At 54.6% G+C, this 27994-nt stretch overlaps 1 protein-coding gene across 1 annotated transcript; it reads right to left on the bottom strand.

Annotated features, from left to right (window-relative positions):
• Window positions 1-57: 57 nt before the first annotated feature.
• Window positions 58-27192, bottom strand: RNF19B (ring finger protein 19B). The gene is made up of 10 exons (XM_032709842.1): window positions 27121-27192; window positions 12436-13103; window positions 7541-7746; window positions 5681-5825; window positions 4318-4480; window positions 3554-3668; window positions 2914-3054; window positions 2461-2668; window positions 1353-1484; window positions 58-864 (listed from the first exon to the last, which is right to left on the bottom strand). Exons 2-10 carry the CDS (start codon window positions 13002-13004, stop codon window positions 387-389), a joined length of 2157 nt encoding a protein of 718 aa, XP_032565733.1. The 5' UTR covers window positions 13005-13103; window positions 27121-27192; the 3' UTR covers window positions 58-386.
• Between the last annotated feature and the right edge of the window lie 802 nt (window positions 27193-27994).

Genomic DNA, 27994 nt, shown 5'->3' with positions numbered 1-27994 from the left:
GGCAAAGGCAGCTGGAGGATTTCCCCATAGCTTTGGAAAGGATGAGACGGACGCAACTCGAATGACAACCAGAGTCTTTATTTATTCCAAGAGTCCCTTAGGATGGTTGCAGACATACAGACACACGTACATATTTACACTCTTACACACCTCACAGACTTTGAACCAATAAATTAAAACAAAAAGACGGCAGGGGATTTCTTTTTTTGTTTGTTTTCTTTTTTTTTTTCCTCCTTTCCTTTCCTTTTTATGTCACGTAAGAAACAGCAACTTCCCGAGGCAAGGCTGGGGAACCAGCTGGAGAATGGCAAACAGGAGCCAACAGGGACACAAGCCCGGCCCAAGAGACGCAGTGACAGCGGGTGTGCTGCCAGCAGGAGGACACGTCACACTCTGGCCTCGATGCACTCCAGTTGGACCATTTCATCCAGCCGGCAGCCCTCGGCTTGGGCACAGTGGCTCAGGTGGGCACTTGGGCTCTCGGCACCTCTAGCTTTGGGGGTCTGTGGGCAGCCTGCTGCAGTCTGAGAGTGGGGGGAGTCGCACTCGTCCGAGGTAATGTCCGGCACGTCGTCCGACTGGCTGTCGGAGCTCTCCAGGTCGCTCCGTATGCTCTCGGGCTGGGCCAGGGTGATGTCCCAGGTCTGGCTGGCAATGCAGTCCTTTTGCTCACAGCTTTGGTGTTTGCACGTCTGCTCCTGCTCACCGTCCTCCTCCTCCTCCTCCTCCTCCTCCTCCTCTTCCTCATTCTCTGCCATTTGGGTGTGGACATGCAGAGAGTCCTCTGTGCTGCTGCCGCTGGCCAGCTGGTAGTGACTGGGTTTGGCTTCGATGTCCACCTGGATCTCCATGTTATTGCACTCCCTGCAGGAACAAGCACCCTGGCATTACTGGGAACGGTTACTGGGTTCAACCGGGCACTGCTGGGCACTGCACCAACTGAACTGGGAGGATCACACTTCCCAAACATGAGCCAGATGCTGCTCATCACCCCTTGGCATGAGAGGAACAACAACACTCGCTGCTCTTGAGTCCTCCCCACAGCAGCCAAGATCTGAGCCAGGAGCTGAGCTGGGAAAGCTCCAGAGTCCCCACGAGCTGCCAGGAACAGACCTTGAGGGTGCTGGGATGCAGATCCCCTCCTCAGGCTCCACACCACACACGGAGGCTGCTCCCAAATTGTCCCCAGTCCTCCTCCTGTGCCAGTAAAAGGACTGCTCCGCTTGCCAGCGGCAGAAGAGCAGCCTGGTGCAACTACAGTCATCCCACCGCCCACAGTAGCGCTCACAGACCACAGATTTTTCCAGGACACCCACTACCAGTGCTCTTCTCACCATTCCATGTCCTCCTACCTGTCCTGGGGGTTGTAGGAGCTGATGATGGAACCAGCCATGGCTCGAGTGCTGGCGTTGTCACTGATCGCCCCCAAACTGACCGAGTCTTTGGGGAAAATCTCCTTCTGGACATCTGCCTGAACTTCCAGCCTGCAGGAAAGAGGAGGATTCCTTAGAAATGCTTTAGACATCCCTGAGGAGCACTAATCAGTCACTGCTCTTCACGGGAAAGCGAGAGGCCCTACATGCTGGCACAGCTCAGCACGACAGAGCTTAACCCCAATGGCTCCTCTCACATACAGTCTCATTTTTGGCTCCATTTAGGCAAATTCATTCTTGTTTTCCATGACGAAGGTAAAGCAGTGTTTACCTCCATGACTCACACAATTCCTGAGAAGAACTGATTTCCACGGATCTCGCGCAGAGCCATGATTACATCCTGGCTGCCATATCAACACGTGTCTCTAATTACCCAGCAAACTGACTCACAGGCAGGTTTGGAGGGAAACTGCGGTGTAACCTCCTGACTTGGAAAGCAGTGGCAAAGTTTGCACTGGAGAACAGGAAGCACCAAAGCCTCCAGGCTGGGATAAGAGGAGCGGAATAGCTCTAAGCAGGTCACGCAGGCACCTCTGCGCTATTCCAAATTAACCTGAAGCAGCAGCTCTGCAATTTTAGGGAGCTCAGTAGGGACAGAAACTCATCTTCTGTCCTCCTTGCCAGAACCAGCCCGGCACTGGGTCCAGAAGTAGCCTGATCACAGAATCATGGAATGGTTTGGGATGGAAGGGACCTTAAAGATCATGTAGTTCCAATCCCCTGCCATGAGCAGGGACACCTTCCACTAGGCCAGGTTTCTCCAAGCCCTGTCCAGCCTGGCTTTGAATACTTCCAGGGATGGGGAGTCCACCATTTCTCTGGGCAGCCTGTGCAAGAGCTGCACCACCCTGGGTCCCTGATCACCCTGGGACTGGTTACTCTACGACAGACCAAGATGCAAAAGTCGTAGGACATAACTAGGTCGAAGCACAACCACTCACAGTCCTGGAGAGCTCCCCAGAATAAACCTGCCCAACCAACACAGCCCTTGGGACCCTCTGTGTTTTCCCCAGCAATCCAATTTTACCTGCTGTACTTCCCCTTGCTCCCTGAGAGGACCCCCCCGCTCAGGGTGCCCCCGGAGAGGGCAGCAAAGCTGGCTGTCTCGCTGTAGTTGCCCTGCATGACACTGAGCCCGTCCGTGGGGCTGCCACTGGTGCTCAGGACGCTGGTCAGCCCCTCGATGCTGCTCTCACCAATGCTGGGGTTCTTCAGGGCTCTCCAGGCATCAGCCACTGCAGGGGAGGAGAGCACAGGGGCGGGAATCGGCAAGGGAAGTGATGTCTCATCCCAGGCAGCCTCCCAGCCTTGAGCAGGGCTGAGATTTTGCTTTGAGAGCAGCACACCTGATCGTGGTAAGACCGGAGCAAATACCTGCTTCCAGCCAGGCCCAGTTGAAAACAGATGTTCAGATTTGGGAAATATCATGACCCCTGAGCATTTCATTATAACCCCTCCCCTTCCCCAGTCCCCACGTTACCTGTGATGGGTCCATCATCTTCATCAAACTCGATTTTCACCCCCTTTCCATTGGCTGTGCTGACCCCACAGCCACCGCCCCGGCACAGCGAGATGGGCACGACGCCGTAGACGTAGGCCAGCATGATGGGGACCCCAATACCTGGAGGGGAGCACGGGCTGGGTTAAGAGGAGCTCAAGGCCAAGTTGTGTTGGGCAGACAGAAAGGATTTTTTGGGGTAGGGACTCTCTCAATTGTGTTTACGCTGCTTTTGTAAAGTTCTAGTTCACAATTTCACAGACAGACAGAGAAGGAGCCCTTTGTTGGTGCAGAATGGGGGAACCCCAAGAGCACTGAACCCCTGAGACACCAGCCACCAAACCAGTCCATGAGTGAGGGGCAGCTCTGTGTGTCGAGGGACACCAGGATGGGCTGTGGCACAGGCAGCTGGTTCTCCAGACAAGCCCTGTGCTGGCTCCAGGCCACCTCGAGCACATCAGGACGTGCAGCCTGGATGTGAGACAGAGGGTTGTGCCCAAACCCACACACAGCAGCACTCTGCAAACTGCCTTTGGCCACCCCCAGTGCACAGGGCTGGGTTACCCACTTGCCTTGGTGGCTAGTGGCCCACCAGAAGGGACAGGGACTGGAGCCCACTTACCAACACTGACAGCAGCGATGACTGGAGAGGCAATGACAGACAAGGTGACCCCTCCAGTGATGGCCAAGTTCCTCTTGTGCTTAGAGGTTTTCTTCCCCTCATACCTGCTGTGGATCTGATGGAAGGAGAAGCACCAGGTGAGAACAGCCTGGCCCTGAGCAAACACCCAGAGGACATCAGTACTTGATTTTACAGCCTTGCCAGCTGTGTGAGCCCTTAAAGAACCTCATCTCCTCACAGATCTCAAAGGCCAGACCCAGCAGGCAGGTCTGTGCTTAAGAAAAAGAAGCAGTTACAAGTACAGTGCTGATGTGCCAGTTCTTCCCTCTCAATATCTCTTTATCAGCACAGACACACACAGCAGCATCACACAGTTGGAGGCAGCAGGTCAGCACCAAAACACGAGTGATTTAAGCATGGTAAGGTGTGATGCTCGGGGTCCAACCACTGTCCCACAGAGCCCAACATCACAGGATGGGCTCAAAAGGGACCAGGCTTCTCCTGGGGTGCTCCTGGGTTAAAGCAGAGGCACAAGAGCACTGCAAAATGCATTTGGGAGGGCATGAGCCTGAAGGGCTATGAGGGCTTATCAGCCACCATCCTCCCTCTGCCCACACAAAGCCCAGGAGATAAGACAAGCTTTAGAAGAGACAACTGAATTTTGCTTCTGTTGCAAGATCCACCCTTCATATCGGCTCTAAATTCCTGGTCGGATGCCTCGAGCACAGGGAACGCCCCCAAACCCTTCTGCTCCCCACACTTACCTTCCTCCCCACGTACACAGGGATGCCAATGACCATGGCAGGAATGGCAATGCCAGCAATGAGGGAAATGCCCACAGGAGCCCCGATCAACGTGCCCAGCTGCCAGAGAATCTTCTTTTTACGACTCCACGGCTTTTTGCCCCAGAATGTACAGCCAGAGGGGCTTCATGGGAGGGAAAAAAAAATGACATTAACACCACAGCAATTCCTAAATGTTCCCGAGAACCCCAAGTTCAACTTCCACATAAATAAACCCCAAAATTTAGGAAGTGGGTAGACAGCACAAAAGAGGTTTCTCTCTTCTTTTCCCCCCATCAAGATTAATTTTTCATCAAGGTGATTATCAATCACATTACTGGGTCTTTGTTTAGCATCCAGTAGACCAAGAGCTCTCAAAAGAATAGTAGCAGGAGCTTTTTTTTTTGGTGTGGAAGAGCATGCCACTGTAAAGTGGGAACAAAGTTCAGCTCTTTGGGTCAGAAAGAAGACAATTAGAGAGACTGACTGCAGAGGCAGGAGGGTGAAAGCCCAGCACATGCAGCGAACCTCTGCAAACAGCCCCGGATGGGGCATGTGCTGCCTCAGCAGCAGGAATCATAGAATCACAGAATCAGCTGGGTTGGAAGGGACCTCTGAGATCATCAAGTCCAACCCTTGATCCAACCCTGCCGTGGTTCCCAGCCCATGGCACTGATGCCACATCCAGTCCTATCTTAAAAACCTCCAGGGATGGAGAATCCACCCCTTCCCTGGGCAGCCCATTCCAGTGGCTGATCACCCTCTCTGCAAAGAAATTCTTCCTAATCTCCAACCTAAACCTCCCCTGGCACAGCTTCAGACCCAGTCCTCTTGTCTTGCTGAGAGTTGCCTGGGAAAAGAGACCAACCCCCCCCGGCTCCCCCCTCCTGTCAGGGAGTTGCAGAGTGAGGAGGTCTCCCCTGAGCCTCCTCTTCTCCAGGCTGAACAGCCCCAGCTCCCTCAGCCTCTCCTCATAGGACTTGTGCTTGAGACCCTTCCCCAGCCTCGTTGCTCTCCTCTGGACCTGCTCCAGCCCCTCAATGTCCTTCCTGAGCTGAGGGCCCAGAACTGGACACAGCACTCCAGGGGTGGCCTCACCAGTGCTGAGTCCAGGGGAAGAATCACTTCCCTGGACCTGTTGGCCACACTGTTCCTGATCCAGGCCAGGATGCCATTGGCCTTCTTGTCCCCCTGGGCACACTCTGGCTCCTGTTCAGCTTCCTGCCAATCCAAACTCCCAGCTCCCTTCCTGCCTGGCTGCTCTCCGGCCCCTCCGGCCCCAGCCTGTAGCGCTGCACGGGGTACAGACTGGGGAACCCCAGTGTGCTGCTCCCCCCCTCCTCACCTGAGGTAATGCAGATCTGAGATCTCCTTCATGCAGAGCCAGCAGAACTCGCAGCCACACACGGCACACGTCATGTGGTTGCAGCTCCCGTCGTTCATCTTGATGATGTAGGCGCTGCAGCGCGGGCACGGCTTGATGTCGTCGGCTGCGGGGAGGAAGCACGGGACGGAGTTGGAACCTCTGCTGTGAGCATGAGGGAATCCACGAGGGGAATCCTGGCACGGGATGAACCCCCCTGTTTTCTGTGCGTGCAGAACACCTCTGCTGACCGCAGGTGAAGTGGGGGTGTTGTGTCTTTAGTTTATCTTCAGAGCGAGATGATAACGTCGATGAGAGACCCCACCAGAGCCCGGGCAGCAGGGACTGAGAGCAACAGCCACTTTAAAAACTTATTCTAACCTTGAACAGAATGTACTCCAGGACATGCTTAAGTGCTGGGAACAAGTCATACCTGCCCTGTGCTAGCCAAGGCAACAGCATAAGAACGAGCCATGACTGAATTGCTCCACTGAGATGATTCATGGGCCAAGAACAACAGAACAACTGGGAGAACAGGCATTGGAAAAATACCAAACCCAGCCTTCTAGGGCAGCCAAAAGGGAACTGGGGTCTGCAGCAGAGGCTGCCCAGGCCCCAGTTTGCTGCTGGCAGAGTGGGATAAGGGTCTTTCATCTCTTCCTTAATTCAGGAGTCATCTGATCGTGGTTATGCAAGGGCTGTGCTGTGGTTCAGGGCTTTGCTGGCCCCTGCGACGCTCAGCAAGATGAAATCCAGCTGCTGAGACCAGCTCACACCTTATTAATCACCACACTGGATCCAGCAGAACAGGGTGAGGAAAAACCACTGTCTCAAAAACCTCCCTTTCCGTGGCTAAGTGCCCTTCCTGGCAGGGATCTCTTTAACAGGGTGAAAAAACTCAGAAACCGGTTTTGTTTTTTTTTTTTACTGGCTGGTTTGTACCAGAGACTGTGGCAGTCTCTGCTGTCCATTATCAGGGCTCTCTAACTGGGACATGTTGAACCTCAACATACCACTAAGCCACCTCTGAACCACCCACGACAGCTCCACGCTAAGTGAATTAACATTTAAACTCCTGTCATAGAAGGAAAACCAGGGTGTTTTGTTTGGGGGCAGGGCAGGGTTTTACAAAATGGCCTCACTGCCCACTTCCAGAGTCAATACAGTTATTTTTAAGGAACACAAACTCAGCAGACACAGCAGCTCCTACCAGGCAGTGTAGGAGTCTGTGGGTTGGCATTTTTTTGGTACCTGACATTACTAACACCTAACAGTGCCCAGAGCAAGGCTCCCCACACTCAGCTGGGCATGAATGCTGCTCTTCATGACCACAGCAGGCAAATTTGAAGCTGCAAGGGTAAAAAGTGACTGTTTGTTCAGGGTTTAGATCAGCAAAAAGCGAGAACATCCAAGATCAAAAGAGCCACAAGCAGAGCTGGGGCGGATGAGGGGAGCTGCTGTCACACAGAAGGACCCAAAGCACATCATCACCTTCTGATCTGTTCAGTGCTCTTGGAGGAGCCCAGACACGTCCTAACACACAGGAGAAGGGGAAATGACTCTGGGTTTCACAGCTGCTCTCACAGTGGCAGCTGTAGACCCTCAGCTGTGCCACGCAGGGCACTGACACCCCACTGCTTGGAGGGGAGGGGGTTTTACACAGAGGTGGCTCTTCCTCAGCTTCACACACACAGCTGCAGCACTGAGCAACCAAAAAAAAAAAAAAAAATCAGTGGTGTGATTCTTGGGGCTGTCCTGTGCAGGGCAAGGAGTTGGGATTCAATGACCTTAGTGGGTCCCTCCCAGCTGAGGATACTCTATGGAAAACACGTGAATCCATACCCGGCCCGGATTCCTGTCCGTAGCTGAGGCCCGACGTGTGCTTGGTCCGTACCCGCAGGGTCTGTGCCCGCTGCTGGCGGGCCATGTCGCAGGTTTGGTTGGGGTGCCATATCTGTTTGCAGTGGTAGCAGAACTCTGTCTGGCAGCCGTCCCTCTCGCAGGTCAGCTTGGGGCAGCTGGCACAGCCGTAGGCAATAACCGCGTAACTGCAGGGGGAACACGCCGGGGGCGTCAGTGAAAGGCAAAGTTATCCAGCCAGAGCCCAGTGATCCTTTAATTCAGGGTGCCCAGGCTGTGGCTGCCTGAGCTGCTCTGCTCAGAGCAGCTGGTTGAAGAGCTGCTGCCAAGACAGGCGTGCCTGGTACCCCCAGAGCCCCCAGTCAGCCCACCCCACCTCTCCCACCTCATTTCTGATCACTGGTACAGCAGCCTCCACGCCAGACACATTCCTGCTCTCTCCAGCCCTGTGGTTTGCACTGCAGGGCCTGAAATTAAGCAGTGCTAATTGGGTTACTCGGGGCAGAGGCCTTTCACACAGCCAGCCTGTGATGCTGAGTTCTCTCCTCAGTAACTGCTGGCAGTTCCCACGGGCAATTCACACAGACAAGATCTGTGCACGGTGTGCCCAGCTAACTCCTTGCTCCTTCTGCCAACTCAGGCTCCTAGGACAGGCTCAGGCTGCTCTTTCCAGGCACACCCCCACCCCCCAGTTCCTTAGGACAGGTATATGGGTGGATGCTGTGTGGTCTGGAGGAGTCTAAGAAAGCTGAGGTTATCTGGGCACTTCTATTAACTGAATGATTCTAAAAAACTGCAATAACGGGGGATTCCATGTGTAGCTATGCCAAGAAGCAAGCTCCTGTTCATCTCCACAGAACCTTCTTTTCCAGAGAGTGCTGAAGAACAACACCTTGCCTCTGGAATAAGCCAAAATTTGAGTAAAACCAACCGAGAGTGCAAGACAGAGAGGCCAGGTTGAACCAGCTCACTTCTGATAGTAGTGTGACACTTCCAGGAGGAAGTGCCCTGTGTACACACAAGTCTAAGCAGCATCAGCAAGCACTGCTAGAGAAATCTGACTAACACAGTCACTGAGGATGAGGCTGTTTCCATTGGCAGGGGCTGACATGAGCAATTCCAGAAGTGCCTTCCCAGCTCTGCGACACCCTTATGGCAAAAGGGTATTTTTGTTGCTCGTCCTCAGTATTTTTGTTGGTGGTCAGCGGGAATAACTCCTATTTAAGGCTTTATATTTAGAGCTCGTGTAGCTCAAGTTGTATTGCCTCTTCTCAGAGGCAGCGGCGTGAGAACCGCTGAATGTGTCATACCCACAATGATTCACATTCCGTGGGAGTTTGAGCAACTTCATCCTGCCAGGCTACGAAAGAGTCGCCAAAGAAACAACATCTCGGGGCCAGGAGGCACGACTGCAGGGCCTACGTGTGCAGCAACACACCTGCACCTGAGCCCAGTGCTGGAGGAGAGACAGGAAAGCCTCATCCTTGGAAGTGGCCAGGGCTTGGAGCAACCTGGTCTAGTGCAAGGTGTCCCTGCCCATGGCAGGGGGTGGGATAAGATGATCTTTAAGGTCCCTTTCAACCCAAACCATTCTGTATTGCCCAGGGGTTTGGGAGGGACAAACTCAACCCCTATGCATCTTGTCTAAGGAGTATCCCACTATACATCCTCACCCTGTCACTATGCTACAGCCAAAGACCTTGGCAAAACAAAAAGGAAAAGCTTCATCTACCCAGCTGTGTTGTGACACTGCTATTTCAAACCATAACTAGGCTAGGAGAGCTCAGTGTAATATATTAAGCGACCCCATACTCCAAATTAACTCCTCACTCAAAACGCTGGGTTTTTTAAACACTCGAGAAATTAAAATCATCATCATTTATATTTTATTGCTAGAGCTGAAATGACAAATATCATGAACAAGCCCACAGCTGCGGGGAGACAAGCTACACAACAGTCTGTTGGGAAAAGAAATAACACAGCTCCAAGTCAAGGTCAACTAGAAAGTGGGTTTTGAAGGGCTGTGCCTGGGAACAGTTATGGCACTGGATGGCCAGTGCATTCCCCTCTTCCCCTGACCTCTGACACATCGCTGACTTAAACAGACATTTCCAGGCTCAATCCCAGCAGATGAGAAGGGAAACTGAGTTTTCCCCACAGAGTGTCTCCCTGAGACCCCAGGAATCACACAGCTCTGCTTCCAGCCCACGCCTTGGACGGCCACGAGTTGCCTCCCTCCCTCCTCCTGCTCATTCACAGAGCTCAGCCTACACAGCTCCGTTCCTCTAAAGGTCCTGTTATTCTCCCAAGCTTTTGGGAAGGATGCAGTGTGACAAACACTAGACAGCAATACCACCTGACTGTAGCAAGGGGAAAAACCGAAGCCGCAAAACACAGAAAATGATTTGTTTTGCGATTGATGGCGCATCAATTGACCGGGGTTTCCATGGCAACACGCACCGGTGTTGTGTTGGTCCTCCTCCTCCTCCCCTTCCCCGCAGCACAGCCAGGCTCTTCCATTTAAAGAGGAATTTAAAGAAAAGACTGTGGCGTGTGAGGAAGGCGCCGGACGCTGCATGTCACACGCCCAGGGTCGTGTCTGCCATCGCCCCGCAGCCCCCTGATGCCACCACCTTGGTGGGGGTGACACCCAGGGCCAAGTATGGCCATACCCCAGCCCTACACACCTTGGCAGGGGTGACACCCAGTGCCAGCCACGGCCGTGCCCCCAGCCCTACGCTCCTGCTCTGGCTCTATACTCCAGCACTACTACAGCGGGGAAAGCCCACTGTAAATAATTCATACCCTGATTTTACATAAGCACAGCCACACAAGCTCTGCTGGGAAGAATGAATAGGGTGATTAATTCTTCTCCCCGCCGGAGGGCTGATTCCAACAGCCTTTGTGTGAGCGCCACAGACACACCAGCAGTGCTGGTCCACGAGGCTGCCTGGTCTCCAACAGCCCCAGGGTCGCTTCTTGCTGCTCTGGGCAGCTGGGAGGAGGATGCTGTGCGTGTCACCTGGCTCATCCTGCTCACTGACTAACCAGGGAGGAGGCTTTTGCTCGCAGAAAGAGCCGCCTGTGACACCAGTCAGCCCAAAACCCCTCAAAGCAACGGCTGGGTTGCTGTGACAGAGGCAACGCCCTCCGGGCCGTGCTGGAGCTGGCTCCTTCCACCCAGCCAGCCTGGGTGACGTCGGCTGTTTGTACACCTTATCCTGAGCACAGATAATATCACAGCAGTCAAGGAGCTGAGATTCGGGGAGCAGGAACCGGATTTTCTGTAGCTGGTTAACAGCAGGGGCATTCCCTCTGTGGCAGCACAACCAGCTCTTGTCTCTCTGATCTTATCCCCAGTGCTGGTGAAATATCAAGATCTCACACTCGATTTGGCTCCAGAAAGGAGCAAAGCTGTTGTTTGCCTTTAATTTCAAACAAGCCCTTATACAGGATGCTCAGAGGCCGTGAAATGGGTAACCTGAGCCAGGTTCACTGATTTGCATAGGATGCCTATTACAATGCTTTGATTAAATCTTCACAACCCTCCCACCACCTTTTCCATTCTGACTACTAGGTCAGACTTTCCTTTCATGTCCTTGCTACTCAGTATTGCCATCCAGGCTGAATTCTAGCTAAACTTCACAGCACTTCTCTTAAGTTTCCCAAACAAAGCCCTTTTCCAGGCAGCTTTGGCTTACGTTCAAACAGAAACCAACAGAGTTCGTTGGAAGGAAAATGGAAGAGAAAATGAAAGCAACACACTCATAACTACACAGTCATCACAGTTGGCTGGGCTGACTTCTGGACAGACAGACATTTCCTCACTTAGGCAACGGATAGTGAGTCAACATCACTCCTCTCTGCCATGTATTCAACGTCCTCACTGGGAAATAGTGACTGTTTACAGTTCCTTCTTCCCCACCGTGAGGGTTGCAGTGTGTCCCCATGCACTGTCCCCATGGCTCACAGCGAAACATGCAGCTGGGAAACTCCACGCTTCCCATTTGTGCAGAAAAAAAAGGCTTCTGTTAAATTAGGGAAACGATGGTTCAGCTAAAACCCCCTTCAAATCCTGTCACTCATGCCTGATCTGCCTGTATTTCCACAATCCCCAAGGTCAAATCCCGGTGCCCTAGAGAGGTAACAGGGATAGATGGAGTGTCATTTTGGTACCCAAGGCCTATCAACTGTCCTGAACAGACTGCTGACAAGCAAAGAACGTCTGCACTGAGGGCTCTTTGTGGGACTCAGTAGAACAGAAGTGTGTACGGGCAGCAGCACCCCACTGGGGCTGATCCGCCCCTCCCTTTGCTGTCCTGGGAGCCAGGTGGGGACAGGCAGCATTTCAGCAGGACAGCAGGTCCCAGGGCCATCCCATCTGGGATGCCATCCCCAGGACTTGCTGGGGAAAGGCAGCATCCCGCTGGGGCAGTGGGATCACCCAGCTGTCCCAGGATGTGCTGGGGAAAGGCAGCATCCCGCTGGGGCAGTGGGATCACCCAGCTGTCCCAGGATGTGTTGGGGACAGGCAGCACCCCTCCAGGGCGGGGAGTCTCCTTTCCCCAAGACGTCCCAGTATGGATGGATGGGACACCACCCTATGGGACAGCAGATTCTCCCATCCCCATGCTCTACCAGGATGGACAGGGCAGCACCCTACAGGGACAGTGGGTTTCCCCCTCCTCAGTCTGTTCTAGGGCAGAGGGATGGGGCAGCATCCTACGGGGACAGCAGATCTCTCCCCCCCACGCTGTCCCAGGGCAGAGGGATGGGGCAGCTTCCTACGGGCACCGCAGGTCCCCCCTCCCCAAGCTGTCCCAGCACGGAGGGGCAGCACCCACCCCACCGCCATCCCGCGTGCCCCCCGCACTCACCCGCAGTCGGGGGCCGGGCACCAGCGGCAGTCGGGGTCGGCGGCGAGGCATCGGCGCAGCATGAACTCCTCGTACTTGGCGACGAGGTGCGGGGAGTCGTGCAGGAGGCGGCGGATGTCGGCGGGGTTGAGGCGCTCGCTGCACTCGGGGCAGCAGATGTTGACGCGGGACTCGGTGATCTCGATGCGCAGGTACTGCCGCAGGCAGGCCCCGCACGACCGGTGCGGGCACGACAGCAGGCGCGGGGCGTTCTCCGCCGGCTGCCGCACCAGGCACAGCGGGCACTCCAGCTCCTCCTCGCCCTCCGGGACCGCCGGCGCCTCCTCGGGGGGCGGCGGCGGCGGCGGCGGCGGCGGCGGCGGGGCCGGAGGGGCGGCGGGGACCGGCGGCGGGGCGGCGGGGGGCGGCTCGGCCTTGGCGCGGCGGCGGCCGCCCGCGGCAGAGGCGGCGGCGGCGGAGAAGACGCTCTGGAAGGAGAGGCGGCGGCGGCGGCCGGGCGTGGGGCACTTGGCGGCGGCCGAGTGGATGGAGGAGGAGCGCGGCGATTCGGAGTCCCGCTCGGAGCCCATGGCGGCGGCGGTGATCACTCGGAGGGGTCCGGGGTGGCGGCAGCAGGTCGGTCCCGGGGCTCCGAGCGCCGCGTCCCGCCGGGCGCTGCCTCGGCCGCGCTGTAACGAGAGCGGCGCCGGGGCCGGGTGAGCGCGGCCCGGCCCCGCCCCGCCTTGTCCCGCCCCGCGCCGGGCGCGGCCGCCGCCGCCGCCATTTCGGTTGTGGGCAGCGCCCCCGGGCAGCCCCGGAGGGACCGTGCCCGTTCCTGTCCCCGTCCCTGTGCCTGTGCCCGTCCCGCCGCTGCGGTGCCATGAGTGGCTCTGAAGCGTCTCAGCGGGGTAGAGCTGATCGCCCGCTCTGCTTCTCGGCTCCCCTCAGCGCCCCTGGCCCCCCTTAGTGCCATTGCTCCCCTCAGCACGCGGCTCTCCTCAGCAGCCCGGTTCCCCTCAGCTCCCCATCTCCCCTCAACACCCCATGTCCCTTCAGCTCCCCATGTCCCTTCAGCTCCCTATCTTCCTTCATCTCCCCATCTGCCTTTAACACCATGGTTCCGCTCAGGGCCCCTATCTCCCCTCAGTGCCAGTGTTCCTCTAAGAACCCGACTTTCCTCGGCAACCCAGTTCCCCTCAGCACCCCCAGCTCCCCTCAAAACCTCATCTCCCTTCAGTCCCTCAGCACTCCTGACTCCCCTCAGCACCCCATCTCCCCTCAGCGCCCTGGCTCCTTCTCAACACCCGGCCCCTCTCAGTCCCTGGCTCCCCTTACACTTGAAAGTACACAAAAATGTGTACTCCACATTTCGCAACACCCTCAGCGGTTCCCTCAGTGTCCCATCTCCAGTTTGGACAACACCCTCAGGCATATGGTGGGATTCTTGTAGGGCCAGGAGCTGGACTCGATGATCCTGATGGGTCCCTTCCAACTCAGGATATTCTATGACTCTCCCTTCAGCTCCCCATCTCCCCTCAGCACCATGGCCCCCCTCAACCCCTGGCTCCCCTCAACATCCCTCCCTTAGTACTGCCATGGCTGCAGCTGCCATGCTGCCAGAGCATCTCTGCCCACCCCAGGGTGGCCATTCCAGCCTTCTGGTCTCATCTAGGGCCTGGAATGGGGGGAATCTTCTGGTTGGGTTGTACAGAAAAAAAGGTTTCTGTTAAAAATCCCTGGGGCAGCTTGCTTTTTAACACGTGTCTTGTTGGAGATGGGGGTCTATAACCTCAGGAGCCCCCTCTAAATCTGTTCGCCCCACTGGAGCACCTTGTCCCTCGCTGTGTGTTCCTCCTTCATAACGTTTGTGAAGATCATGTGGAGATTTACTCACCCGGGGAACTCCTCCCCGAGGAGTGCTGGGTTCAGAGGCACTGAAACTACAACCCACATTCCTACTGCAGTCATGCAGAAAGTTAAAAGCCTCCGCTTCCTTCCAGGGTTCCCCCGTGCCCACAGGGGTCTGCCAGCCTCGACTCCCATCCAAAGGCAGAGGAGCTAACGGGAAGGACACCGCTTATTATGCAGGGGAGGCGAAGCAGAAAGATCTGCTGTGTCTACGAGGAGCCTGTTAAATCAGCACAGAAGGGGCTGCCTTCCCTTAGACTGTCAGCTCTGGCTGGACAGACTGTGGTTATTCATGTGACAAGTGTGGCTCCATCACTGTCTCTCCCAGCTATTGCTATTCCCGAAATCATTTCTCTCAGGAAAACCTGTTTGCATTGTTATTACCAGGATCCTTCCCTGCTGCTGAGAGCCCTTGTTGGTGCCTCTGACATGGGAGCAAGGAACCAAACCCGGGCTGACAGTTGGAAGCACCTGGATTTCAGTGCTCATGCTGCAAAGACAGGCAAAGACCCTGTGTCTGTCTGCACAGCAGGGATAATGTTGACACTTCCCTGTCTGGCACAGAGGGAGTAAATCACCTGCATAAGAGCACAAATGAAGCTTCCTCCTCACCTAAATACCCTACAGCAATCATGCTTTCCCCTGTGCTTTTACACATTAATTCTGTGCCTGCCATACACCCTCACTTACTGCTTATCCCAAGATGTCTGCTGCACCCAAGTCCTTCCCTGGAGATGACATTCCCCAGACATTTGTCAGCTCATCTGCTGTGCTCCAGCATTCCTGCCATAGAACACGTGGCTTTGGACCAGCTGGAAGTTTTGGGCCACACTTAGGATTGGCCTCAAAGTGGTAAATTCCTGCCTGGGATCAAAAACCCTGTTAATTAGCAAGGTAATTTGGCAAGGGAGCCAAACAGCTCTGCTCCAAGAGAATCTGGGATGCTACAAGGGCGTCTGTGGAGCACATTGTCCCTGAGCACTGAGTTGCTGAGCTCTGGTCCCTGGCAGGTCGTGGGCAGCCATGAAGATGCTTTAGCATCTCCCTGACACTTGTGATGTGGAGCTCCCAGAGGGAAAGGACCCTCTCCCCATTTCACTGTTGGGAAAGCAGAGCCAGAAGAAGAAAGGAGAGATGTTATATTGGTGTAAAACATTATATTGAAATTAACTGCTCCTGTCTGAGGCAAGCTGGGTATGAAGCATTTTTAAAGGGCTGTCGCTGCCCATCTGTAGCAGAGACTGTCTCGCTTTGATGATTTCACTAGAAAAATCACACTCTTGACTGAAATAGAGAAACCTGAACAAGACTCGTGTGTGGGACGGATCTCCCAGACAGTGCTCTGCCAGCTCAGCCCTACGTCCTCTGCAGCGCAAGAGCACAGACTGTAACTAATTGTGGGAAGGTTTCAGCTCAAAAGCTAATGTGAGACAGGCCTGAATTACCAGTAGTGCAGACACAGAGAGACAGAGAGCAAAACCATCTGGAGTTCCTGGGAAAAGCATTGGCTTTGCAACGTGCTGATGGGGCAGAAATGACTCTTCATTGCCTTATATGAGGAAAATCATGATACAAACAGGGCTGAGGGAGGCCAGGGTAAATCCAAGTGACTTCAGAGCCATCTTCCCTCCTCCCAAGCTGCTCAGACCTCTTGCCAGTCTTTATATGTTTGAGGGAATTCAGTGCTTTTATGGAGCTCAGAGACACAGAATTCCAACTGTCCGGACCCCGCCGTGGTCCAGACATACCAGCTACTTAAAAATAAGTTCTCCATGGCCAAGGTGTTTCTCCGTGGTGAGCTTTGATAGCCCTTGCCAAGAGCAGAGGCTCCTGCTCAGCAAGTTCCTGACTAGCAGTTTGAACCCAGTAGTTTGTTTTGATTCAAACTGGGGGGGAAAAAAACCCCAACAACTCAGGCAGGAACTGGGGCTGGGAAGCCGGGAAGGAGAGGGCAGGGAAACAAGCTGCCAGGGAGGAGAGGAAAGAGGCTGATTGGAAAGTCGCCGGATTGGGAGTGAGATCAGATCAGCCCCTCCCCGGGGCTGCAAGGAAACAGTCACCAGTCTCACTGTTTAACGCAGGGATATTTGAAAAGATAAACCAAAAACAAACAAAAGAAAAAAAATATATAGGAAGAGGGGAATTCAAATGCTGCAGCGAATCATTCCACAAATCCCAGCTCCAATAGGCAAATTTGCTTCTGCTTATGCTGGCAGAAAGCTGGAAGACTGCTGACTTCCGACCCTGCTGCTTAAATCAGGGCAGGATTTGGCACAGGCGACTTTTAAAGCTGCCTTAAAATGCCATATCTCCCAGGAAGGCTTCCAGGGAGAAGGCTTTGTCCAGGCACTGGTTGGAGCCACCCCACACCGCCCAGTGCCGTTCCCAGCCTGGATGGAGCCACTGGGGGAGGCTGAGCTGGGCTGAACCTGCTTTTGGGAGGCACAGGGCCCCTTTCCAGAGAAACACCGTGGCCACCCACACCCCAAAACGCCCCTTGCAAAGCAAGTGACAGCTCTGCCGCTGTCAAGGAGGAAGAGTCTCTGGTGATGTAATGAAAATTCCCCTTGGTAATTCAGAGAGTGAAAGCAGAGGGTGCCTGCCGGGAAGGGATTGTGAAACTCAAACTGGGAGTATTTGCATGGAGGAACTGGGGATGTGCCTGGCCGGGAATATCGCTGTGGTGGGACACTGGCAGGAGGCCCCAGATAAAATAGAAACTCCAGCTCCTACCACATCCCCTTTGCCCACCCCCTGCCTTTCCTGATTACCCAGCTATCACAGGTGTGCTAAATACCTGTTGCTCTGATCCCTGGCCTGCAGGACACAAAGGGATGTTGAAACAGCTATTTCAAGGCGCACAAAGATTCAATCTGCCTGAAACCTCCGGGTCATTCAGGCACAGACGTGTGAAACCCTCCCCGGCACAGACTGTTTTCTCTAGAATTCTGTGGGTCTCCTCGGGGTTTTTTCCACTTTTCACAGACAGGAATGGGGGGGGGGGTGTTACTCACGGGGCACAGGCTGTGTTGTAAAGCAGATAGAGTTTAGAGAAAATCCAGCTCGTGTCGCTGCTCTCTGAAATAGCCACAGACACGAGGAAATGAGGGAAGGAGGGGAACAGCTTTACAGCAGGAATTCTTCCTTGTTTTCGGACAGGGGCACTCGGGAATGACTCAGCTCTGGTTTCTCTGGGCAGGCTGAGACCTTTGGCCCTGCTGGGGTGGGACAACCAGGGTTGTTAAAGGGATGCAGGCACATCAGGATTCCCCAGTGCCAAAATGCAGATGGCAGTTTCAAGGGTCTCTCTGCTGAGAACCCACCACAAGGCACAGCCAGGTACGTGCTGTGACACCTGAGAGGTGCTGTACTCACAGCATTTAGGGGAGGGTGACAGGGACAGACAGGTCCAAGTAGCACAGAGGTATTTTAAACCTCTCAGAAGTGCAGGGCAGGGTCTCTTCCCAGCTTCCTGCCCTGAAGAGTTGTGCCAGAAGCATGTGGCCTTCCTTACTCCTCTTTCTGAGATCCCAGCTCTGCTGTGTTCAGAGCAGGGATGTCATTCTTGCTGTGTCCAAGGGATTCAGCAAAGGTTAACCCTGAAAGCCTTGAGCTCTGTGGCGAGGGACGCTGTGCATTCACAGGGAGCAGCTGTGGATGCACAAACTGAAGCACATTGGGGTCATTTTCTGCCAGGCCCCCAGGGAAGCACTGTGTTGTAATGACATGCACTGGGATCGTTTGTCAGATGGAGATGTCATTAATGGCCCTCATGGCTCTCCAGGGAGGACACCAGTGGCTGGGGAGGGCTCTCCCAGTGCGCACATTGCTGGGTCTATCTAGTTAGTCCATGTTCTGTTTGCTTCTCATGGTCCCCTGAGATGTGTTCAGGGAAGGAAGAGATGATTCTCCTTGACTCTCCTTTTCTCTATTGGACATAACAAAGACGGACATTCTTTTAAATGGAGAGGAAAAGGCAGGAGATGGGAGCCTTGGGATCAGAAATGCAAGGCTCTTCCAAGAGGATTCGCTCTGGTTTAGTCTGTGGTTACACCTCCCCTCCATCTCCCCATCCCACTCTGCTCCCTCCTAACACCCACACGCACAGCAATCTTCCCCTCCCTGCTGTGACTTTCTGGGGAAGATGCTGTCATGTGAAATCCTGGGAGAGAGCTACCACCACATGGAGCTCTCTGAGAGCGTCGTCCCTTGCAGAACAGGCCTGCAGACGGAGGAACGCTGCGCTCCCCGTCCTCGAAATCCTGAGCGCTCTCATGGAGGGGGGAGCAGGGAATCATCTTGTAAGCTTGGGAGCCGCCCACACACATGGCAAGGCTTGTCAGCGGCTGATAAAAGAGGTGGGAGGTGGGGAGATTTTGAGGGGGAAGAATGTGGAGCCTCTCATGCCCACATAGCTTCCCATCCTGTCTCCTCCAGGGCTCCAGCAGCCAGGATGGTCAGGGCCTGACCCCGTCAGCGACACACATGCATTGAGAAGAGACCCCAATTAGGGACTCAGATAACTACTGTCTGTTTCAGCAATGACGTAAAGGTGTAGGAAGCATTAAGCAATTACTTATAATAGTAATCTGACATGCTTTTTCCCTCTACAAAAGAAGCATTTCCTTTTGTAGTGAAAGCACAGGCTGTTCTGAGTTCTTTGTACACCTGCGCACTCACGGCTTTGGGGATGGAAGGGACAATGATCCCCACTCTCGAGTCACTCTCACCAGTGATCTGCTACCCTTAATGACAGGGGATTTATAACTGAGAAGGTTTAGCACAGTGGGGTGCTGCCATGAGAAAAGGGCTGGGCTGGTCCCTACGGTACCAGGGAGCAGCCAGACCCCCTCCTCACCAGAGTTGTTAAACAGACAATTATGTGTTTGGTGTTGGCATAAACACAGGCTAATTAGTCACTGGAGGAAACCCCAGTGCCTGTGATGGCTGGCTGTGGGAGAAGGTGGTGGTGGCAAACACCTGTGGCAACAGAAGGCACCTGCCTGTCCTGGGCACGCTGTGATGGGTGGTGGTGGCCAAGCACACAGGAGGGAGCCAGCTGCCACCGGCAAGAGGAGATGGCATGGCAGGGCAGGAATCCAGCACTGGCTCTGGAGTGTCTCCCTGATGGCAGCTGTTTTTCGGGGTGCTCAGCATCTTGCAGGACATTGAGCAAACCTGGCCACGGCAGAGGCAGCAAGAAGTGAGGTGAAATCTTCAGGAGGACCATTCATGGAGGGCTAAGGAAGAGTTTGTTCTGCCCTTCAGAAAGCAGATGCAGAAGCCAGAGCTCTGCAAGGAGAACAGAGTGAGGCACTGGCCTGGTTTCCAGGAAAGGAGAACAGTGTGTCACAGAGAAGGCATTGAAAAGACCTGAGGCTTCTGCCTCGGCTTTCTGACTTACTCCTGCAGACACGTGGGTGTTTGGGAGTTCAAAAGGCTGGACTGGAGGCTGTCCTGCAGCTGGCAGAGGACAGGAAGTTGTGGGCTTCTCCAGAGCTGCTGGAGCACAGACCACAGTGTTCCTGTCTCTGCTGGAGATCCCTGCTAAGCTCAGCATCTCTCCCTACAGCGCTGGCCTTTGTGGCAGGAGTGTGGGAATCTGAGCTGGACGGGAAGACTCAGTACAAGGCACTAGGCACAACTGCCCAGACTCCCCAAAAGACACTGGCAGCCCTTCAGCAGCATCTCAAAACCTCACAGGATCTCTGACATCCTCTCCAGCCGCTGCATCCCACAGCACAGGTAGGGCTGGGCACACCACACGCTTCCTCCAGCCGACCCACCCATTTCCTATTTTCTGCAGACATGACAACTAGTGAGTTAATCCTGCAGGCCATAAACTAAGCTGTATTAGCAGACACCATCTGTCCTTTTTCATTTGCTGATGCACGACCTATTTTGCTGTGTAGTGGAGCAGGCGCTGCAGTTTCGGGGCTTGCATGTTGCAGTGTCCCTGTTGCCAGGGTATAATCCACTGCTCGCAGTGACCTGCTAAGGGGAGAAAGCTCCAGTGAACTGAGCACCAGTGGGACCTGCTGTCGTGGGCAGGTGGTGGCTGAAGCCTGTCCCTGTGGCTGCTTGGCCTCAGAGGAGGTTTGAGCTTCAATCCCACAAAGCACCAGTTGGCACCTGGGAAGGGAAAGGTCTCAGCAGAACTTCCAAGGACAAGAGCACGACTGCCCTCAGCAGGGTCTCGCCTCACCTGAAGCTCCTTCAGCAATGGCCACGGGGAGGACACTGTGAAATAACACCCTCTTAGAGCCACCACTCAACTTTCAAAGCCCTGGGGCTGGGGACACAGAAAGCAAAATAAAAGCGAAAGGGACTGTTCACTTTGGCAGGGGAAGAGACACATCCACACTCCTTCACTTGCCAGGAGGTCATGGAGAGACCTGAATTGTTCAAGTCTCTTCAGGATCACCTGTGAGAATAGGGGCCCTGCTGTCTCCTCCTGAGGACACACACATGGTACTTCTTTCCCTGAGGAACAACCCTTCACTTTGCCTCAGAGGCAAAGTTTCCAAAACATGACAACCTCGGCACCTCCAAAAGTGCTGTAAGACAGGGATCATTCTCAGACCAAAGTGGGGTTCGTGGGAACAGGCTGTGTGGTGAGCTCAGCACTCCAGCCACACTACTCTGGCCTGGGGTAATTCCTGTGTGTCACAGAACTGAGCAATGGCAGTCACACCAGGACAGGGAAAGAGAGGAAGAGAATTCTTTCTTTATCCCTCTGAGGGGATCTGGTCATGTCTTGGAGCAGTCTGGTGACCCTTGCCTGGGTACAGAAGTACAGACATTGTGAAAGGTCATAAAACCATCAGGATTTTTCCAAGCCAGTTATCATTATGTGACTTAACCAAGTCTTGAGGCAATTCCAAAGGTTAGTGCCTCGCTGCAAAAAGCCTCCTGAATTTACCAGCTTTTAATTTAACTCGGCATGGGTGGCAGAATTTTCCCTTGAATTCTGAAACAGAGAGCCAGGAAATTCTGTTGTTTGCTGTAAGGAATCAGGGAGGGAGCTGAGCACAGGGGCTGGGTAACAACACACTCATCTGTTATTCAGGCTGCACTGGGTGGTCCCTGCTCGCTGACCTCTGCCTGGGCTCCCAAAATCAGCCGGGGAATTTTCAGCTTCCTATCTCACTGCACAAAAGCGGAAGAGAGAGTGGAAGGAATTATTCAGACTGACCTTGACCTTAGCCAGACCACTTCTTTCTGAGTTAGCTCAGTTGCAGCATTTGGGCTTTCTGAGGAACTCGCAAGTTGCTGGGTAGGATGTGGCCCAAATGCACCCACTTCTGTGCCATGAGTGTCCTCTGAGTAGCCACTGCTGGCTGGAGTCATTCCCTTTTCCTGTTAGTCCTGCTCTTTTCTCTTAGAAAGTGGCTTAAGCTCTGAACCCTGGGGTTTCCTACCCTGCTGCAGCTGAAATCAGTGGTTACTCCTGCACAGTCTCACCGCCTACTGAGGTGGTTGACCCCTCTGTTAAGCTCTATACCCACAGCTTCCAGGAGCAACAAGCCCTGCTGTCTCCTTCCTGCCTCCACTGAGCTTTGCCCAGTGTTCCCTCTTTGTATCAGGTGTGACAAGACATAATGACTTTCCACAACATGCCCTGATGTTCCTACTACTCTCCTGCAAGGTGCAATCTCCATCCTGCACTGGGAAGAGGATAGCTGGTGACAGGATCTCTGTGCTAGGAACAGACTGACAGTTTGGAGTGTAAATCCCCACAGCAGGACTGGTCCCAGCGCTTCTTCTTTCTTCCTCTGTGCTTTGGGAAGAGAACAGACTCAAGAATTATACTGATCTAAGTCCAAGAACAAACATTCCTCCTTCACAGGCCACAGCCTCTCCTGTGTCATGTGAGAAAGAGAAGCAGGGAAGGGCAGTGCTTTGCCAAGACTAGAATGTACCCAAATCTGTGAGTACTGTCAGGAGCTGGGAAGAGGAAGAAAGAGCCCAAGTGGTCAGCCCTGGAAAGGGCAGTTCCTGCCGAGAACTGGCTGGGGAACATTCCCATTTTCCTAACCAGCAACAGCTGTCAAAAGGGGAAAGAAGAGTGATTGTGGACCCTGCCAGCAGCACCTCTCATCTGCAGCTGGGACGGGAGAGCAGACAGCTCCCAGCACAGCCCTCTGGCCCCGCAGCCAGGAAAACGTGTGTCATTTTCCAGAGGGCTGAGCCAGCACTAACCAGGTGGGAAATTTTGAACATGTGCTTGATCAGGGTTCCCTTGTCTCAGCTAAGATCTTTCCCCAGCCCGACCCTCGGCTGCTGATTCAGTCCAGGGTTGCTCCCCCCCATGCTCTGCTCTCTCTGCAGCAGAACAAGGTGGGCAAAGGGAGAGGGGAGCTGTAGTTTGGTGTGTCCTCCATTCCCAGGCCATCGTGGAAAGGCAAATGGGTTTTGTTCTGCTGGGGTTTGCTGCTGACCCACTCCTTCCTTCCCCCAGCCTGACCACATGACCATTCTCTCTGACTTCTCTTCAAGCAGAGCCCACCTTTACCACAGCCAGGAAATTCCTCTTCTCTCTCCCTCCTCTCTCTCACCCCTTCACCACCACGAGAAACCCTCTTCCCTCTCTGAGGCTTGTCATATGTGGGTTGCCTTAGCCAGTGTTTGAGCAAATTACCCCCTGTGCTGCCTGAGGCTGGGCTGTGCACAGCAGAAAATTGAGTAGGAGGTTTCTGGGGCGATCAGTGTGCACTGAGACCTCACATGCTTCTCTGAAATCAGACCCTGCTGCTGCTCCAGAGCATCCTTCCAACAGAGAGGCAGAAGCTATGACCGCCTCTCATCTGTCCAGCCTGGTCATCTCTGATCCAGGCTGCCATCCCAGTTCCCCCAAGCACCAGGAAAATCCAGTGCCTGACACTGAAACAGCAGTAGCTGCCAAGAACCTTCCAGCCACCTCTGAGTTCCAGGATCCCTCCCCATCTCAGCCCTGCAGTCTCTCAGGGGGAACTTGTCAGCAAAACCAGCCCTATTTAACCAAAGCAGAGGCAGCCTGGCTTTACACGGCCTCCCTCTGCCTTTCCCTGTTCCCTTGGCATCATGAATTCTTGGGGAAAAGCCTCTCAGGGCAGCGCCGACTCCTGCACGTCCCCCCGTACGTGCAGCTCAGCCGCAGCAACATGCTGGGGTTCACGTAGCTCTGGGTCCTGCTCCAGCTATTCCCGCCCACTTTCCATGGATCCCCTGCAGGATTCACAGCCCAGCACCCAGGGGTGCTGCCTGTCCCCAGACCAGTGCTCTCAGCATGGGATGAGCAGCAAAACTGCAGCTGGAAAAGCTGGCAGTGGACATGGAGCAGAGCCCTGTCCCCGGGCTGAGGACCAAGAATGCCTCTTTCCCATCAGACACGCCAAGGCTTTGAGCTCTGCCAAACCCCAGCGTTTGTTCCTGCCTTTGGCAAGCGAGGGATGGCAACAAAAGCATGTGCGAGGCAGGAGTTCAGTGAAGGAGGGAAGTGGGTTTCTCTTGGGTCTCGGTGACCTTTTCTGGTTTGGAAAGAACAGAGATGTGCAGAGATGTGCTCACAATGCACAGCAAGGCGGTTTCCACTGCCCCAGCAGCAGAACAAACCCCGTGGCCTCCTTCAGTCACAGGAAACTGGAGCCCAGAGCCACAGCCCAGCCTTTGGCTGCTGGGATGGAACCACTGGAAATCCAGCTCCAGGGAGTCGGTGCCTTTGCCTGTTTGCAAGGAAAATTTATGTGCAGCCATGGAGCCTTTCTATGGGCACCTTGTCTTCCAGCCCTGTTCTCTGGGATACAGCTCCTGCTGCGTGATGGGAACAGTTTTTCTTCGTCTGGCAGTGGCTGAGCCAAGTTCTCTTGGAGCCCATGGACTGGGAGTTATATCAGCAATGCCCTTGGCCACGAGGATCCCATTGACTCTCCTCACCTCCCTCCTTAGGGAAACAGGCACAGAGAAGGAGCTGTTGGAGCAGAGCCAAGAGAAGGGCTGAGACTGAAGAGTCCAATAAATCCAGCAATTTCTCCATGTGCTTCCAGCCCTTCTTGCTTAACCTCAGAGAGAAAAAGTGACGCTGGCAGAAGGAAAGAAAAGGAGTGGGGCTCTGTGCAGGTAGGTCAGGAATGCACCTAAATCCTCCCAGAGCTGAGAGCCAGGGGCAGGTTTATAGCAAAGATAGAAGAGCTGATTTGGAAAGCTGATTTGGCCAAAGGGATAATATTTCTGTTGGGAACCAGAGAACTATTGATTACTCAAGTAACCTCAGCTATTAAACAAACAGCTACCTCAGCAGAGAGAAATTTCAGCCTGGGTTTAGGGAGAGGATCGAGGGGACTCCAGGGCGGCCCAGGAGGAAGTTGGAATGTGTGTTCCCACTCTCCTTGACTCACTGGTGCCCCACCTGCTCCCACTGGTACCAGATAAGGAGTGAAAACAAACACAAAGTAGGCGCCTGTGAGTGTCCCTGCCACGGGAACGGGACAACATTCACTGCAGCGGAGTCATGGCCAAGATGGACTATGGAATAGGAAGGATTAAAATGTCTCACAGCACCTGGCTCAGCTCCCAGGGCCTTCTCTGGACACTGGCACAAGGGCAGCTCCTCCCAGCGCTCCAGGTCTCTGCAGAGGCTCAAAGCTCCAAAGCTCTTTTCCCGGGAGGGAGCACAAGTTCCCGTTTATTGTATTTCATTATTATTGTGTGTCTGGCAGTGACAGCCTGTGATAGGGACCGAATGCACAGGTAACAGCATGGCTGTGGAATGGGGTCACATGGAGGCACTGGGAGCATGTCAGAGCCTCAGCTGCTGCAGCTGATGTGCAGATGCCAGACTATGTAATATTCACATGATCATCCCTTTTGCAGTGTAGGCAAGTGTGGGGGAAAGCAAGGAGAGCCAGCTGAGCCACGGAGAAAGCCAAGGACTGGGAGGGTTGACTTGGACTTCCTGCTTGTGGGAGGTTCTGGTGCCATTCCCCCACTAAATTTTGAATAACCTTGAAAAAAAAATCAAGTTGAAACACGACTTTGAGAGCAGTCCCGCTGCCGGTTGTGCAGAACTGCAACCTCAGGGACTGAAACTGCAGCCCAGCAGCGCTGACTCCTCCCTGCACCCTCCCCAACCTGGCCCTGGGAGCCTGGCTCCAGGTCCTGGGAGCCTGGCTCCAGCGAGGTCCCGCTCGGAATGCCAGGACCCATCCCGGGCTGGCTCCCTCCCAGCACAGCTGCCCCGTGTGGTGCTGAGGGCTGGCACAGAGCTGCTGATGGGTCCTCTCCTCCCTGCCTGCCCACGCCAGAGGCACAGAACACAGCTGGCCACGTGGCCCTGGGGGTGACAGCACTGCCTGGCACCCTCCACGCGTGGGGCTCCGACCCCTTGCTCCCACAGAAGCCCCACAGAGCAGCACAAGCTGGTGCTGTTTCCAGTTTCCGTGTCACAAGCAGCACTGTGGCCACCTGAGCCACTCCCAAGTGCTCCCTTGTAGACCCAGCATCTGTGCCTTCGTGGGCAAGGATCGTGCATCACACGGCAGTTGCTTCCCTAATTAAAGCCTATTTATGCTCGTTACTGCAACTGTGCTCTCTCACATACTCTCCAGCACTCCTGGCTGCATTTCTCCATGGCCCCACCGCTGCCCCCAGCCCTTCAAATGACTCCAAAAATGTGTTGTTTCAACAGACTTGCTGGCACACGAGCAGTGGCCTCTCCCTGTTCTTGGATTTCAAACAAGGTTTCTACTTTGTGCCTCTTCCATCTCCACCCCAGTACTGGTTTCTGACACCCACAGGGGTTACCAACACTGGGCTTTTGACCCTAAATGTACTTTCCTCAGTCAGATACACACCAAGGATCCTAACAGGCCAAAATCAGGTTAGCACAGGTGAGTGGGTGCCAACAAACTCACTTTCTAGTTTGCTACTGCTGCGTGTAGGCGTAGAGTCCCTACATCGCATAGAATCAGAGCTGTGAACCCACCAGTTTTTCAAGCATTAAGGAACTCTTGGATTAGGAAGAAAGATGAAAGTCCCCCCCCCCGGGGAGGGGGGTAGGCACTGCTGAGCTGCTGCAGGGCACAGAGGTGACCGTCACCCTTGCTCCCTCCGCGAGCAGATCGGATCCCGTTATGCAACCGCTGTGCTAAAAGGCAACACGACGCCCAGAGAGGTCTCAAGGACTTTGTTATTTTGCCTTCCAGGTCTGCAGATCCCCAGGATCCACATCCAGAGAGCTCCTGGCAATGGTCATGCCCCTGGCTGCCTTCCCCAGAACTCTTGCTTGCTGCACAGGCAGGGTAAGTGCTGAGGCTGCTGGAGATGTGCAGCATCTCCATGTGCAGAGTTTAGGATTCCCACCCCAACCATGCTTCTGGAAATGGTCCCAGTGCTCCAGCTCTGCTTACAGCCTCCTCTAAGATAGATGTAGCTCAGGGGACAAGGTCTCCAAACTTCTGATTCATTTCATCAATGATTTGTGCTCTAATCCCTAGGGAGAACTCTGCTCCCCTTTCCTAGAGAGGGACCAGGGCTGCTCCCCAGTCCCTTCAGCCTGTTCTGGAGGCACAGGTACTCCTGGCTCTTCCCAGCACGGTGCCAGTGACACACATACTGGTATCCTGGAGGGGAAGCATTTGCACCAGTTTCTGCACCAGCCAGCCAGGCTCTGACCTGGTCTCGCTGTCCAAGAGCCAAGCCCTGCTGTGCCAGGCTGTTCGGGCATTGTATAACGTTCCTGCTTCCCAGGAGCCATCCCGCAGCACATCACTCAGCACTCGTGGAGCCCACCCTGACCCGCTGCCCCCGAGCATCTCTTACCTGTCCCCGGAGCCCACTCCCTGTGCAGCGCTCTCCCCTCCGCAGTCTCCCCGCTCTCCCTTTCCCACTCCCCTTCCCTCTGCACCACCTCCCTGCGTGATGTCAGCGCAGCCCGGCCCCCGCAGCCTCCCCAGCGCACCCATCGCATCCCACTGCTGCTTTTCCTGCCCAGCGGTTGCCACAGCGACAGGAGGGGAATCCCATCCTCCGGTCCTCCACCTCCCAAGGCCTCGCTTGGTATCACCCACTGCAGCTCTTCCTCAAGAGACCGCGGGAAGGGCAGGGGGACAGCAGCAGGGAATGGCCAGTGATGGCCTTGGCGAAGCCGTGGCTCGATATGCCTGGAAGGGAAGGGGGAGCAGGGGCAGTCACGGGAAGCAGGTTCAGAGCAAACAGGCTCTCACCTTATCCACAGTTCCACCCGTGCCCCCTGAGCTCTTCCCACCTTTCCACCCCCTCCTTTCACTGCTCCCAGCCAGTTCTTTGTTCCTCAGCCCCATGTGCTCGCTGGTTCAGGGCTGTGCCAAGTGCACCGTGGTGGCACAAACTCCCCCCGGTCCAGGATCTGTGCTACTCGCCCACGGCAGAAATCTCTGCAGTGACTCCTCCTCACTCCCGGGTCAAGGTCAGAGATCAGGTAACGATCAGAAACTTAAGACCAGCTCCAAGCCAGACCATCAGGAGTCGGTGGGCTCATTACCACTAACCACAAACCCACAGTGAAAGGTTTTCCTGCAATCCCTGTCACCAAAGGTTTCGTTGGGAAGGGAGAAGGGCAGATACATTTTTAGATCTGCAGCACATTTTTAATGGAAAGAGATGGCCCAGGGCTTTCATCCCTCCCCCCATCCAAGATGCTGTTTCTTTTCAGCAG

The sequence above is a fragment of the Chiroxiphia lanceolata genome, chromosome 24, assembly GCF_009829145.1.
Source record: "Chiroxiphia lanceolata isolate bChiLan1 chromosome 24, bChiLan1.pri, whole genome shotgun sequence".
Taxonomy (NCBI): Eukaryota; Metazoa; Chordata; class Aves; order Passeriformes; family Pipridae; genus Chiroxiphia; species Chiroxiphia lanceolata.
This window is presented reverse-complemented; position numbering and strand designations above follow the sequence as displayed.